The sequence below is a fragment of the Melanerpes formicivorus genome, unplaced genomic scaffold, assembly GCF_026170545.1.
Source record: "Melanerpes formicivorus ecotype bairdi unplaced genomic scaffold, bMelFor1.0.p_v2 SCAF_1, whole genome shotgun sequence".
Taxonomy (NCBI): Eukaryota; Metazoa; Chordata; class Aves; order Piciformes; family Picidae; genus Melanerpes; species Melanerpes formicivorus.
In genome coordinates, this window is record NW_027142353.1 from 70,064,939 (window position 1) to 70,080,791 (window position 15,853).

General features: G+C 38.3%; 1 protein-coding gene across 12 annotated transcripts in view; it reads right to left on the reverse strand.

Moving 5' to 3' along the window:
- The window catches only part of DLG2 (discs large MAGUK scaffold protein 2), a 1,097,405-nt gene that overhangs the window by 1,081,033 nt on the left and 519 nt on the right, over window positions 1–15,853 (reverse strand). For 11 of the 12 annotated variants that reach the window (XM_068146173.1, XM_068146144.1, XM_068146213.1 and 8 more), the window contains exon 2: window positions 14,457–15,511. In XM_068146173.1, coding sequence (XP_068002274.1) covers window positions 14,457–14,475 — 19 coding nt within the window. In that variant the 5' untranslated portion in view covers window positions 14,476–15,511. The remainder of the gene's footprint in view (window positions 1–14,456; window positions 15,512–15,853) is intronic. The other variant, XM_068146154.1, reaches the window with a different exon arrangement.

Sequence of the window (15,853 nt, forward strand, 5' to 3'; positions counted from 1 at the left end):
ATATTTAATCAATTATTAATGTTTAAGAAAATTAGAATGTTTTTTCTTTCTTTTCAGAAATTCCAGCTGGTCACAAACATTTTATCAGAGGAAAGGAAAATACAAAGAATAAAAAGGAATAGTATTTTAATAAGCATTTATGTGTGCACACACACATATAAAATATGTATACACATGAAGATTAAGGAACATTTTATAGCAGTGCAGACTCTTATACAGTGAAGAAGTTCACAGTTCTCTCTTGCAATCCCACCTTGAGGAGGTCTCCAAGAGGAACCCCTTCTTTCTATGAGAGCTGTTCCTGCAGCAGTAAGGGTAGGGGAATTGCTTTGTTTTCAACTAAAGCCTCTAGTGCACTTAGGACCCAGGTATAGCTTGCAGAGAGAGATCAGCTCTTTTAAAGACCAGGACTTAACACCTGGGCTGGGCTCCCACCCAAAACAAAAGCACAGTCTCAAAACAAACAGAATATTGTTAGGATATTCCAAAAAAACCTAGTTGGGAATAGATAACATTTTTTCCCTTGAAATCCCCAGTCACATCACATCTTTCACGGACCTTGTGACTATGTCTGACTCACCTGTGATGCCAGTCAGTCCTTTCATTTATATACTGAGAGCTCTGGCTGATCTCAATAAGATCATTAGTTAATAACTCAAAGCATGGATCGGAATCAGGCACTCACATACTCCTGAGGAATATGCAATGAATACATGATTGTTTATACTAAAGTGAAGCAGCAGAAAGTAGTGCGAAAACACTGCAAGGCGTATCCAGTACTGAGGACACTTTTCAATAGCAGACGGTATGAGCAATCAGGACAATAAGATTTGAGTCCTTACTCAACGCCAGAGAGATGTCCTATCACTTCCTCTTAGTCACTTGGTGAAGTGTGCTGACATCCCCTCCTTCATTCCTTCCCTAAAGTGCATGATTCTTATTTTAAAACACAGCTTTAAAAAGTAGCATCCTTTGGGGGTATAAGCAGTGTTTTTCTTTTCATAAAATTATTTTTCAACTCAGCAAGCTGAAAAAAAGTCTGCTTCTGGTTGACCCCAAAACAGTCCTAAGCACTACAAATTGAGCAACCAGCAACAGAGAGCAGTTTAGTGTTAAATCTAAATCCTGGCTAAATCCCAGATCAAGCAATTATCTTTGGGCCTAATTTTCCTCTCTAGCTTTAATAGGATACATTAACTTTTACTCACTTTCTAAGCTTCTGCATAGCGCTGCAGCTTTTTCCTGCACAACTGCATTTGGCAGCACTGTATCCCATTTTCCCAATAACCTGTGGCAGGTCGCATGTGCTGCGAGATCCAGTCACCTCCAGGTGACTGAAAGCCACCACTAATGTTCTGGTTTCAGGAGGAGAGCTGTGTAACTGTGGTTACTGGAACACTCCTGAGAAGCCATGAGGCTCATGGAGACTATTCAAATTTCCAGTCATCTTGGCACTAATATTAGGCTTTCAAAAAAGCAACTTTCAGCCTTTTTTACCAACTTTACTGGTTATTATTTCCTTGGGGCTACATCTTCATAAGGATTTGTAGAGTATTTAGCATGATGACACATAATCCTGTTCATCACTGCCACACAACATTCATACCTCTGCACAACAGCCAAACAAAACTACAAAATAATACAGTAATATTACATGCCTGAAGAATACTAAATAATCTCTCCAATAACCATCTTCAACTCCCAGTTATAGCCAAAGCAGATGAGGACATCCAGTACTTTGCCTTTTGGGGCTGTCTGACAGCTAAAAAGCTTAAATAATATTTGGCTGCAAGAACTGACTGCTTGGATTGTGGCACCATAGTCAAATAAGACCCGCATTCCCAGCCACCCAAATTAAAGCAAGGTTTCTGAGGCTGAATTCCCACACATTCTTCCCATCAGGAAGAATGACAGACTGGTAGTTTTCATGAAGAACTGAATCACTGCATGTACAGGGTTACAATATCTAACAGAGCACATGGTTAATTTTTAGCAGCCAAAATATACCTTACAGATGGAGTATAAACATAACCAAAAAGGGCCTCTGTTCTACGGCATCACTGATACCAAAAGCAAATTGAAGCAAGTCTACAAATGCATTGAATACACAATTTAATATTTGAAGCTGTGGGCCTCCATGTTGATTCTGAGTAGGTCCTTTGAAAACAAAAGATCACGGAAAAGTCAGTATCAGCTGCATCCCATGGGGTCTACAGGACATTGTTCTATTTTTTCTTTGCATATTTTGACACTGTTTTAAAATTGTTCCTGTTGGCTTTGAAAGATGACTTTGACAAGAACCATTTAGAACACACAGTCCTACAACAACTCAGGTATATTCTACACAGTATACGCAGCACTATTTTGTTTAAATAAATCATACTCAGAACATCTTAATACAGTAATAAGAAAAAATTCTTTAAGGATAAACCAGGTTTTATACTCCTACAGTACCTTGTCCAAGTTATCAGTTAAACTAACAATCACTTCTGTAAATTTTACTGCTTCAACACTCTGTAATTTTTTAGCCAGTTCACAAATGTTTGTGGCTTATGTTACTGATCAGGCAATAGGCAATTTCCTACAATGCAACAAATCAGAGATATGTGACACTGGAACTAAACTGTGGTTCAGTAACTTTGCTTATTGGATTTCTTTGGAAAACTGGTTTCCTCCCTCCAACAACGTCAAGTTTTACCACAGGAGAAATGATTCACATTTTCTTCTATAGAATCTCTGCTTAAATTAATGTATTGATCTATATATGAAACAAAACAAATAATTCTTTCCTTGGAGTTATTATTCCAGATGAGAATTTCAGAGAATAATCCACACATTATAGCCACCACACTTTATAGACATATTTTTATAGAATGTAGATTTTTAAAGCTCCCTAATAAAAAGTTATACTACAGAGCCAAAAAAGTCTGCTGGGGAAATGCTTATACATCTGATGAAACAAATTACAAAATTATCTAGAAAATGCCTTGTTAACACAACCCAGGTGATATTTTAACAGAATGTAGGTTCAATAAAATGTAGAGAGAGAAGGTATTTCAGGTGTACCAGCAAGAAGAAATGAAGCCATATATAAAAGCAGATACAGAGTAATGTGCATTATATAGCAGGAGAAATTAAATCCGCACCCAAAAAATAAAATATTTCCTAAAGCATTGCTCGTAAAATGTAAGCTAAACATGTGAGAAACTAAACACCATAATGACACATATTGAAAAGCAAGAAAGGAAATTCTGCAATAAATTTATCACCTACTTTGATAAAACCATGCCAAAATCAATTCTATCTTAGCTACATTTCAGAGTCTACAACCGAGATCTGGATGTCACTTGCAATACCTAAAAGAAGGTTTAATTTCTACTTCTGCTTTATTTCTATGTCTTTGTCAGGTTTTCATTCTTTGCAAACACATTTTACAATCACCAAAACTTCATATAGGCAAGGAGAAACAGAAAAAAATCTGAACTTTGTTTTTACAGTGTTACAGGTGGACACTGCTTTTCATTACAAGAAGATGTTTAGTTGACTGGAAATCTTAGGGGAATTGTGCATAGAAAAACTGAGTTACATGCTTACATGGTACAGAAGAGTAGTGCTTGTGAGGACATCCAGAAAGAAAGGCATATGTATGCTGTGAAGTCAAAATGTCATTATTTTAAGTACACTTTACACTGGCCTAAACAACTGCAGCACTACAGAGGAACAAACTCCATGGTATACATGGACATTCTATGATTAGTTTGATCCTGTAGATCCAATGCTCAACTATTTACTTAAAATATAAACACCCTTGGGAATTGTGCTGGCTTGAAGGCAGCAGGACTGGACATCACTACCATGCCATATGAGTTCATCCAATTATACTTACTGCAGCATTTAAACAGTAGTGCTAGAGTTGAAACACCGTACCTCTGCTGGTGTGGAGACAGTTGTGTTGATTAGAAAGTCTTTGATACATACTGTGCCTTCATATGGGACAGAGAACAACAGCCATGCCTGCGCACGGCAGTTCAACATGATGTCCACTGAAACACCTATAGGATCCCAGAAGCAGTTTTCCTAACTATCTCCCAGATGTTGTTAAAATAATTTATCCTTTGGATGAACTAAATATATTAGATCTGAAGATAATTCAGGAATGTCTATGAATTTCAATAATTAAATTGGAAAAGGTCTAAAAGAATTCACTGAAACTATACAAGAAAGATAAAACTGATTCAAAATCACTCTCCAAGGAACTTTCTTTTCTGAGACTCCTTAAACCAGCGTATGTTGAATGATGATCACTCAGAACAAAGAAACAGATGATGGAAGCACCACACAATTTAGATAGATGCTGTTACGTACTTATTTTCAAGCCTTCAGAGATCCTTCTGGCCACAACAAAGCCACACAGGCCAAAGTTTACAGGGGTCTGTATACAAATATTGGCCAGCAGGCCAATTGCAGGCAAATTACTATGCTTTGAACCACCTGCAAGTCTGTTGATAGCTGTTGTTGCCTTCCACAAGGGTGAGTCTGTCATCCAGCTCCTGCTAGGAAGCAAAGTAACTCAGAAGATGGAGATAGAAAGTAAACATGATTCCAAATTCAGCAAGAATAAGAAACTTCTGTCTTGCACAGGCATGAAATCACAAGCAGCTGTTTAACTGTGCCCTGTACCAGCACAAGGCCATAGCAGCTACAGCATCTCAGAGAACACCATCCAGATCTACAACAGTCTGTTGGTAAGTTTAGGATCATATTTGCATTCCTTTCCACCCCCTGGCATCAGCATTTGTGAATAAATAGACTTTTGGGGTGCAATAGCATGGAAAAACGTTGACTTAGATGGAAAATACTATTGTTCAGTCAGTCAGAGATGTTTAATACTAGCCGAGATCTCAGTTATTTAGAATAAATAGAATAAACCAAACCAGCTTGGAAGAGACCTTCAAGATCATCGCGTCCAACCCATCAACCAATCCAACCCACCCAAACAGCTAACCCATGGCACCAAGCACCCCATCAAGTCTCCTTCTGAACACCTCCAATGACGGCGACTCCACCACCTCCCTGGGCAGCCCATTCCAATGGGCAATCAAGATAAGATGATGGGATTTTGGTTTCCTTGGGGTTGATTGTTTGTTGTTGTTTTCTTCCCCCCCTCCCCCCTTTCTTTTTTTAATTGTATCTCCTCCCTTTACTGAGATTTTGATTATTTTCTGTCTTGCCAAGTCCATGGCATAGATTACTTTTTAAAGACAAACGTGCCAACACATTGCAGAATACTCTTTCCAGCTTTCGGAGAACCAGGACTGCAAAAAATGTAGGGCACTAAAGCTGGAAAAGGCATAAAGAATGGGGGAGGTAAACCATAGCAGCCAAAATAGAAGTGAGAAATGTAACCAGAACACCAGGAAAGAGAGGAAGGAAGTTTTCTGAGTGAACTTCAGTAAGTTAGGAAAAGGATCTGAAGAACTCCTGTTACTTTTGGAGAGTTCACACCTTCATTTAGATGACCACTGACAAAAATCTGAGCAAATCACTTGATTTGATTCTTTGCTCTGGAAAGCTCAAAAAATTAGAATGAGTTGTTATAGATCAGGATGCAGAAGTTTGTAAGAAATTTTCAGGCAACCTGCCTTGGGACTGATCCAAGCCAAAGCCATCAGTAACTCATTTACCTTCCTTAACCTTCACACACAACAGACAACACCAAGGAATAAATCCTGTTAATATGCAGTGTTCTGTACACACAGAGGAGGTGTAAGCAAGTAAAATTTTACTAAGAAATACAGGAAACAGTAAGGTAGCTGAGAAAGACACAAGCTATAGGCTCCCATGCTTCAAAAGGCTTGAGAATTATTAGATGACAATCATAAAATATATACATACAAACGCAAGAGGCAAATTAATCTAGCCGCTTGCACAGTTGGAGAATAGACAGGGAATATGTGGCCCTGTACAATCCAGAAAGTTCTCAGCATGTCAGGCCACTCGTATCTGCAAGAGGACTTTAAAAGAACTATCAAGAAAAGGCAACCTATGGCTTACGCAACCTTGAGGAAACATAAGGCACTATGTATGTGACACAGTGTGATGAGCACTCACAACAAACAAGCAAAAGGGTTAAATATAATAGCTCCTGTATGTACACATGGCACGTAAACGCATCTTCTGTCCTGCTAGGGAAAACAAATGGATGAAAAAAACACGGTTTCATCATTTAAGGAATCATCAGGCACGTTTACTTCAGCTTTTAGGAACCACATCAGCATACCAAGGAGACCATCACATGGTCTGTGAAGATTAATCTTGGGCCAGTGGAGAGGTGCTTTCAGTAAGCGATATTTAAAGTTAAGGTTGCATTTTGAGTTGCCCTCACCCTCCTGTAACTGTAAAAGGAAGTGCAACATTCCTAAATTAGCTGTAGCCTTGAAGAATTATTTGCACAGACTGCTTTCCTGCAAAACACAAACTTAGGAAGAGTTTTAGTTCTGAAGTGATGTTATTCTAGATCTTGATTCTGTTAGTAGACAAGAAATGGGGCAGATATTCTGTTAGAAGAACTGTTATGCAAGTACAACAGCAAAGTTCACAGAACAAGGTAATCGTATACTCAGCTATATTAAGAGGAAACCAAGTATCCAAATGCTAAGGGAAACTGGACTAGAGTGAGAGGGAGGCAGCTCTGCCCTGAATGGTGTTAAGCAGTTGCACAAAAGGCCAGTGCAAAAGGCAATGATGAAGTGGCAGAAGCTGTACCCATCCCATAGCTGCCTAGTGCACTGGTACTTCCCACAAAGTCTACAAGTTTCCTCATCATCTAATTTCAGTGCTTAAAAGTTCCAGTGATTTTTTTTCCACTATATAATTTGTTTGTTTGTTTGTTTTGTTGTTGGTTTTGTTATAAATAGAGACAATGCTTCTTGTCCTCCGGAAGTTGATACGGAAAGCAAACTACTATTATTCCCTTTATAGCCTCTTCTACATTGTGTGACTTGTCATGTTCCTCCCTTGTTCAGTCTCCTATTTCCCAGTCTCAACAGTTCCACCTCCTGCAACTTTTGTACGTGGTTTACATTTCCAAAGCCTCTTACTCTTTTATTGAAATAACAATAAAAAAATAAAATCTTAAATCACAAACTCTAAATGCCAGCTGAAGAAGTGGTAATGCCACAGAATACTGACTGGTGCATGAAGAAGTGTCCAGGAAAGGGATGACAATGAAGAGTGCTTGGATTTGATTGTTTGTTTGTTTTTAACGAAGCAGACTTTTTTCTCATTTACTGTAAAGAAAATTGGTTCCTTAAGAAAAAAATTAGTTCTCAGTGATGATTAGCTGCAACATAAATTTGTTGTCTAAGTATCTTCACACTTGATCTTGCAACATGTCACCTTCTATTCTGTTAAACTGCTGCCTTTATGTTTTTGCTTTTGGCTTGTTTTGTTTTTGTTTTGGTTTAGTTTTCAATATATTCCTTCAAACTAGGTTAACTAAACTTACTCTAGGAATAGGATAACTATGTAAAGATCAGTTAGTGGCCAGTACAGCATAAAATCACAAATATTTCTCCAGCATTCCTGCTTATCAGAAAGCATCTTGAAAACCAAACTGCATTCCTGCTTTAGTGCCCCCAGAGGGGCATATCTGACCCCTGCAGTCCCTCAGATACCCCTCTACTCATCCCTTCCTGTAAACTACAATTTTATCCTGACAAAATACTTAGTAGTTGGTGTATAATCAGTTGATTTTATGCATCACACTTTACCGCAGAACGAAGAGTCCCCACTGATTTCTTCTTTATCAGCGGCCCACCTGGGACCTGGATTCTTCCTACCACACCCCTCTGTTCAAGGACCACAGAAGGGTCTTAGCAACTGCTGGCATCAGCCGCTCATCCCACCAGGGTCACTCCTTTTTTAGTCAGATCTTTTTTTCATAGCAATGTTGAAGGTTATTTGGGGCCTTTCTGTCTGTGATCTTTTCTCACATTTCGTGGCCTGGCTACACAGACTGCTCGTGCCTCAGACACCACAGCAAGCAGATTCCAGGGCCTTGGGACTTTTTCTAAAACTACAGAGACCCTACACATATAAGTAGCTTCACCTGAACTTCTTGTTCCTGCCTTTCAAGTGTCCCTGTAAAAATCCAGGTGTACCAATGCTAACATCACATCAACAATGCAAATACAACGAATGATAAATGAAGCCACAACACACACCCCCCAAATGATGTAGTACCAAATGAAAACCTTATTTATGCAGCAGAATAAACGCAAATTGACCTTTTAACAGCATAAAATCTTTGAAGAGCCCTGCTTTGAAAAGCTTACAATTTAATTGTGTCATACACAAAACTAGTGGAACTGATGTCTTGTTGCAAGAGTGAAATCCAGGAGTTATGCACTTAATACTGCTGGTGTGTTTGCTTTGGTTTACTTTAAGAGAATATTCAACATCAAAATTAACATAAAAGTGAACACTGGAATAAGAGAGAAAGCTAGAAAAGAGATGTCTGTTCAGAAATAAATACATTCCAAACTCATAAAGAAGTATTATGTCAGATGAAAGAAAACAGTGTGGAATTAAGTAAATTGATCTCTAATTCAGTAACACTAACATCCTTGTAGTGATGCAAAATGAAAAAAACAAACAAAAAAAATGGAATGAGGTTGAATTACCTTTATTTATTTCCACAATATGCATTATGGTTTTACATTTTTCTCACATTCATATTGGAATATTTTATTTAAGAACCTTTGTATTATTCTAAAGCCCCTGAGTTAACAAATAAAATATGTGCCTCCATGCAACAATGAAAAATGATTTTTACATTTTGGACATTAGCCAACTGAAGCTGCAGACCTGCAAAGTTTGGTGTTTGTTTGTAGTGCCTTGTTTGGTTTTTTTTTGTTAAAAGCACAGTTCAGCCAGCATCTATCTGCAAGGCAGTACTACTGCAGTGCACAACACCCCCAGCTGAAATATTCCACTACAGTATGTGATATGTGTCATACAGCCAGGGGAAAGAAGAGCATTGTACTCCAGAAAATACTGGTTTCTGCTTGTAAAATGATTGACTGTCTCAATTCCCTCTTTCCAGGAATCTCTACATGCTTCAATTCCTTGATAAACATGGTTTGGAGGAAGAATGGATCTCTTCATCCCAAAAGTGAAGACAGACTTAAGGGCATTTGCACTAACTTGTCTTGGGAAACAGAGTTTAATGCCACCAAAAGCTCTTCTGGACCACACCCATTAAAAAGCAAATAGTTTCTTCAACTGTTTTGTATGTTAGTTACTACTTTCATCACCCATCAGGTCAAGGCAGCTTTACTGTCTGTTTCTGGGATGGGTATGTTAAGGGAAAATATGATGTTTACTTTTTATAAAGATCTTGTTTGGCACTGTTTGGTCTACAGTAAGTAGAAGAACACACAACAGTGAAACAGACCTTAAATAACTGTAAAAAGCAAGGACCTAGCATGACCTAACCAAACTAAGCAAATATGAGTAAGGCACATTTTTCACATTTTGCTGAAGCAGCGATTACAAAATCATCTTTTATTACATTTGGCCATTGGTTACAAATTCAGCTTTTTCTCTGTGGTCATCCTCTGACATCTAACTTGGCCATCTGGAACAAATTCAGGAAGAAAGAAGGTAAGAAGGAAAAAATATGCTTATAATGCTAGACACCATTGCTACTTCTGAATGCAATATGCACTTAACGGGGAAAGGATGAACAGCTGTCTTTTGTGTCTTCATCAACACTGTGGTTGCCTCCAGTTCTAGTGACTCACAGTACAATCATTTTTATAACATTTTTCCCTCACAAAAATAACAAAGTAATGAATTTATAGCACTCATAGAACACAAAACATCAGCTCTCATAAATATCTCAGATAAGGAGATGCTTTTCCCACTAAAATTTATACGAGAGACTGAGACATTGTCCAGCTGAGACAAGTGAGCTAGTGTGATCACTCTATGTTCCCTCAGTGGGAATAGAGAAGATAACAGTTGTCAAGAAGACAATGCAGATGTTGTGGATCTCTCTCTCATGACCAAAGCAGCCCTCCAGGACAACAAGCTGAAAACCTTCCTTAGGTAAGGCAACTTAAATGGGATGGATCTGCATTAAACAGCTGAGAAATACCAGAATAGTGGTGGAAAAATAATAGAAATTTCACTATTCCCAGTCCTGAGCCCATTTAGCATTGCAGACTGCATTTATACAATTAACACTTGCTCTGCATAATGTCCTTTTGTGTGCAAAGTATCTCCCTGTTTCTCACAGAGGAAACAACGTCTGGCTGAAAAATGATTACTGCCATAAAAGCAGCTACATCTTTAAATCAAAGATTTCTGGTGAAAGCTGGCAAAGTTCAGATAGTGATTTTCTACAACTTGTTTAACTCTTGGAAAATTAAAGAATGTTCTTTCCACAGTCTGTAAACATAGCCTACAGCTTTGCACTGCTCCCACTTAATTCACTGTCAAAATTGAGAGGTCGTTAAACCGAACTTGAAGAGAAGCATGTGGCCTTCTAGCCATGTATTTCAGCAACTGGAAGGACAAAAATCCTGTAAAAGTGAAACAAAGACCTCCAATATGTGCTGGATTTCCCACTGTAAGGATCCTACAAATCAGAAAGATTTTTGGGCACAAAAAGTTGTGATCCTGAATTTAAATCTTGACACCTGAAAAGAAGCTGCAAGTTTTAAAGAGATTTAGGACATGAAGAATCCAAATGCATTATTTGAGCTAGCTTTGCCTGGTCCTTCATGAGCTTTGCTTTAAAAGCTCTTGCTGAGTCGTTTTAGACCTCTTCCTTTCAACAGAACCAGCCACATAAAGGTAGCATTACCACTACAAAAATCTAGCATTTCATAAAGTCTATCTGTCAGTTTCCTCTAAAGGGCACAGAATTAGTCCACATGGGATGAGATTGACTTTTTAATTCTTGGCACTGATGTGCTTAATAAAATATGTCCTTGAAAGCATTTCTTTGTATAAGTGCTATGATGAAGAAACCTATTCCATGACAAACAGAATCCACATGCCTTTATAAATGGGCTACAAGGTAAGTCAAGATGATATTGATAAGAGATCAGAGGTTTCACTCAGATGGAGATGCAACTCCTCTCACTCTCAGAGACAGAAAGTGGGATGAGCGAAACACAAAACTCAACATTCAAGTATCTTTCACTGCCTAGACACTGCTAGATGTGTAAAGATGATGACAGGGTTAGTTTAGAAGCACATGCGCAGCCAGGCATCTAGATGTGGGGGTTCTTGCCACCTCTGCATGAATCACAAGCAGAGCTCCAAAACTGGAATCTGGTCTCTTTCACAGAGAGGCATGGATTTAATTAGTTCTTTCCATCACTGTAAAAGACATGAATGAATTACAGTAACATTTTATGCCCTATTCTGTAGATAAATAAAAAATATAAACGATTACAGAACTAAATATAGTTCCTTACAGTTAACTGTAAGGAACTCAGCTAAGTATCAGTTCAGCTAAGTATCTCAGGGAGGGAGAGGGAGGAGACATCTGAAAACACACAAAAATCTGCCTTAATTTAGTAACCCGACTTCCCTTCTTCTATATGGTAGTACTATTTTTCTTTGAAATGAAACTTTCCTCAAGAAGTTCCACAAATTTGTTGCATTTGTATTCTAACATGTCCTAGTCTGTGAAAGTAAAGAAAAAATAACTGAAAATAAGGGATTTATTTAGTTCTCAGATTTATTCCCATATTGTCCCTATTTGGCACTCCAGAATGAAGTGAGAAAACAAAATCCTTTCACTCTAGGAAATCAGACAAGTGCAACCACATATGGACACAAACATGATCAGAACCAGGAGCAAGCCCTTTTTTCCAGCATCCATAAATCAACACTTCCTCTAAGTTATATGATTTTTATTATTAATAAAACTGTGGGAGTTTTTCCTGACTGAACAGGCCTAGAATTTTAAAAACAACTTGGCAGACATTGTCTCAAGCAGTGAACTAAGTGTAAATCAGGTCCAAAGCTATGTGAAATTTGAAGATCAGCACTGGATGTAAGAGCTCTTTCAAAGGCAAATTCCCAAAATGCAGTCACTGTTCTTCGGAAAGACCCAGAATCTATCAATGCCAAAGAAAGCAGTGTTTGTGTCAACATCCAGTGATAAATAACAGGCTATTTTAGAACTTGGGTTTTCAGGTTTCTCTTTCTCAGTACTGATTTTGGAACATTTTGATTAAATCCAAAATAGCAACACATAAAAGAAATGCTGAAAGACAGAGAGGTAATCCTGTCCTTAATGCTACTGCTGAAATACATACTTTTGCACAGCCTAGAAGAGAGTATCCCATTGAGATTTCTACAGATGGTATGGGTGGGAAAGATAGCAGACCTGAATTCCAGAAAGGGAAAATAATCATCAACAGAATATGAAAAGAGAAACATAGTGTTGTCAAAAGCATGAGGTAAATAAATAGGGGGGGTGGGGGTGGGAAACAAAACAACACAACAAACAAGAAGGAAAAATCCTTTCAAGGTCCCTAATATACAAGTAATATGGATTACTTGTAACACTCGTAATTGTTTTTTTTAATGTTGGCATTTTTCAAGTTGCCAGCCTGCTTCTGATTACATTCAGAAAGTTTAAGCCTATTGCACGAACGAGAGAAATTCAGTTATTCAAAATAATAATAGAGTTGCTGATTCGCTAACATTCATAATCCTGCAATTTACATGCTTAAGTACATTTTTAACAATATCCTTTTAATACTGAAGTACATTCACACTGGCAACTTCAGTTTGCTGACGGATGTGACAGTTTAGAGTATTTCAAGGAAGGTACTTGGGTCTCCTGACTTTGCATTTTAAAACGGTGAAAGTACGCATCCTAACAAACCAGAAGAAATTAAAGGCTCGATGTGCATCAGACTGACCCAAACACTGTTGAAAAAAACAGTAAACCCAGACATTTTTAAGGCCAGAAGGGACTGCTATGATTCTCAATCAAACAAACTGCACAAAGGAGCCCATAAGATTTCACCCAAACAAAATCCTGCAGCAATATTTTGACACCGAATTACAGCTAACAGTCCGGCACGGAAACATTCTGAGTGTAAATCGCCTAATTGAGGATAAAAACTTAAATTATAAAAAGACAGTCTTAATTTTCCTTCTGGAAACAGGTAGAGAGCACAAACCTCACCAGTGCAGCAGGGTGACACCTTGCCAGCACAGCAGGGTGAATTATTAAGGGACAAAACTCCTCCATACACATTCCCATCTTTACTACACATAATTGTAATCACATGAACGACAGCATGATTCATTAAAATATTTTAGTCTTGACAATTCATTTCTATGCTGTCATCTGTTAAAATATAATCACAAAATTTCATTTATTGGGTTTCTGTACGAAAATAATTCTGGCAGTCTGTGTGCTTCATCATTACTTACACAGTAAATGTTAACTCACAACTAATACCAAAGGGCTGTTCCTACAAGGAATGGAATTCATAGCCACACCAACTGCATTCCCTTTTCTGTCGTGTAACATTCACTTTTTGCTCCTTCCCCCGTGCTTTGGCATCATCAGATCCAGGGACATCTGGATAGATGAGCCCAATAGAAAAGGTTCACATGACACTTATTTTATCAGCACATTCTGAAATTTTTAATCGGTGTTACATTTGTGTGGAACCAAAAACAACCTGGGGTCTGCAAGTGCCTCTTCAGAATAAGAACTTGCCCCCATACATTCCCAAATTCTTCTTTGAACCCTGAAAACCACAACTTCCACAGCTGTTTCTATACCTGCTCGAATCACAAAGTTCAGGAGAGAAGGGGCAAATTTTAAGGCTGGTCATCTTTTTGTAAATGCTGCCATCCTGCAGTCATAAAGATCATGTTTTTATACTGCGTTAAAGCATGGAAATCAGAGTCAGTTAAAATCACACAAAAAAACTTGTTCAAATCACCTTCAAAACACAACTCTCACAACTTCTATTTTATATTAGCCTTGCGACTTTGTTATTTACTTATGCTGCTACTAATGGCTGATGTTTCTCCACCAAACATTCAAAGAATAGATAATAAACCAAACCTATGACTTTAAAATTCATTAGCGTGTCTGAGAGAGGCTTCTCACAAAATTAAATGCCAAGCTTTTTTTTTTGGTGTCTGTTCAAGCTCTCTGATAACCGATCTTTACAGAATAACTGTCTGAGGCCAAATTTGATGTGACAAGTCTTAAAACACAGCATCAAAACACTTTTAAAAGTTATTATTCTAACTGCACAGACTTCTCATCCACCCTCAGCACAAAAGAAAAACTATTTCAATCCCCCATTAAAACATGTTTAATTGAAATTGAAAGCACTAGAAATCAACAGTCTAACAAAATGAAGACGCAACATGAGACATAAAGCTTCATAGCCCACCTTTCTTCTTGACTGGCATTCTTCTTCCTACTTCTGAAGCTGGCTGCAAGCACTTATTTACAGCTATTAACGAGGTACTACTGGAACACTTCGGGAGGTCAGGAACTATCTATTGCAAAACACTTTTACAGTTCAGTTAGGAAACGCAGCTTCAATCTTCGTTCCTATCAATACTTGCTGTTTCCTTGTATTGGACTTCCAATGCTTCCCACAAATAAGAAAGAAAAGAAAAAAAGGAAAAGGAAAAAAAAAGAAGCTTTTGGATTTTTTTAAGAGATCCTTTCAATTTCTTTAAAATATATTTGAATCTATAAAAATACAAGAGAAAATGTCTCTCGGCAATATAAAACCTTAATATAACTCCTCTTCTGGCAGCAAAGTTTGAAAATTAAAAGATTTCATGTAATATAATTAAGGCACAGTCCATCTCTAGGCAGCTGTCTTAATACTCCACCTGTACATGCTCAAAACCAGGACAATAACGCTCAAATAATCCAAATAAGGAGGAAGACAAAAACAATCCAAAGTGACTCTTTAACTTCTTTCACTTCTTGAATGAATTTTCCTAGCTATGCATTAGGTGACTACACAGCAGACTGAAAAAGTCCCGTTTTCCTCACCAGACAACAGCCTTCCCCTCTTACCCAACAGAAGTCACTGGCCAGTCACTTCCATTTTTATTTATCTGCAAGCCACCCAGTCTTACGGTCTTTAATGTCCCTCTGATCCTCCCATGTATTAAGAGAGGATTGAAAACGAGGAAAGCAATCCCTTGACCTGGAATTATTAAAGTGACAGTGCTGCTCACTGGGCACTTTGGCAGATTGCTTTATACTGGAGTTCATTTAATTCATGCCATTTCTTCCCTTGCACAGCAGCCACCTCATGAAAGAGGAATAAGAAGGGTTAGGAGAAGAGCTTCACAAAAGGTTCATTTTCAGAGATAATGGAGTATTAATGAAATAAAAAGCAAGGCATGAAATCAGTCCAGAGTTTCCCCACTCAGAAGCGCAGCTGGTTGGCTTCAGTATGAGCCTCTCTCTCTCTCCCCTTTTCTGAAAAAACAAAAAGAGAGAAACAGAAACGGGATAGATTTTCCTTATCTCGCTACAGTACAAAAAAGGTAGACTTCCCTCCACGGCATGAGGAGCTGTGATGCACGTAAAAGAGCTCTGCATTGCATCTTCTTTAGGAGATGGAAACTGTTATTTGTGAAGGGGGTGGCTCTGGTTTGATCTTTAATGCTCACAACTGGGATCTGTCTGTCCCCCCCCTTCCCTCCATCGAGGGACCTCACCTCCCCCCTCGCTTCTCCTGGTCCAAATGGGACCGTCCGTTGCTTTCTGAAGCGGGACACAGCAGAAAAGGTTAATTTGGTTGGTGGAGGAATGGGATGG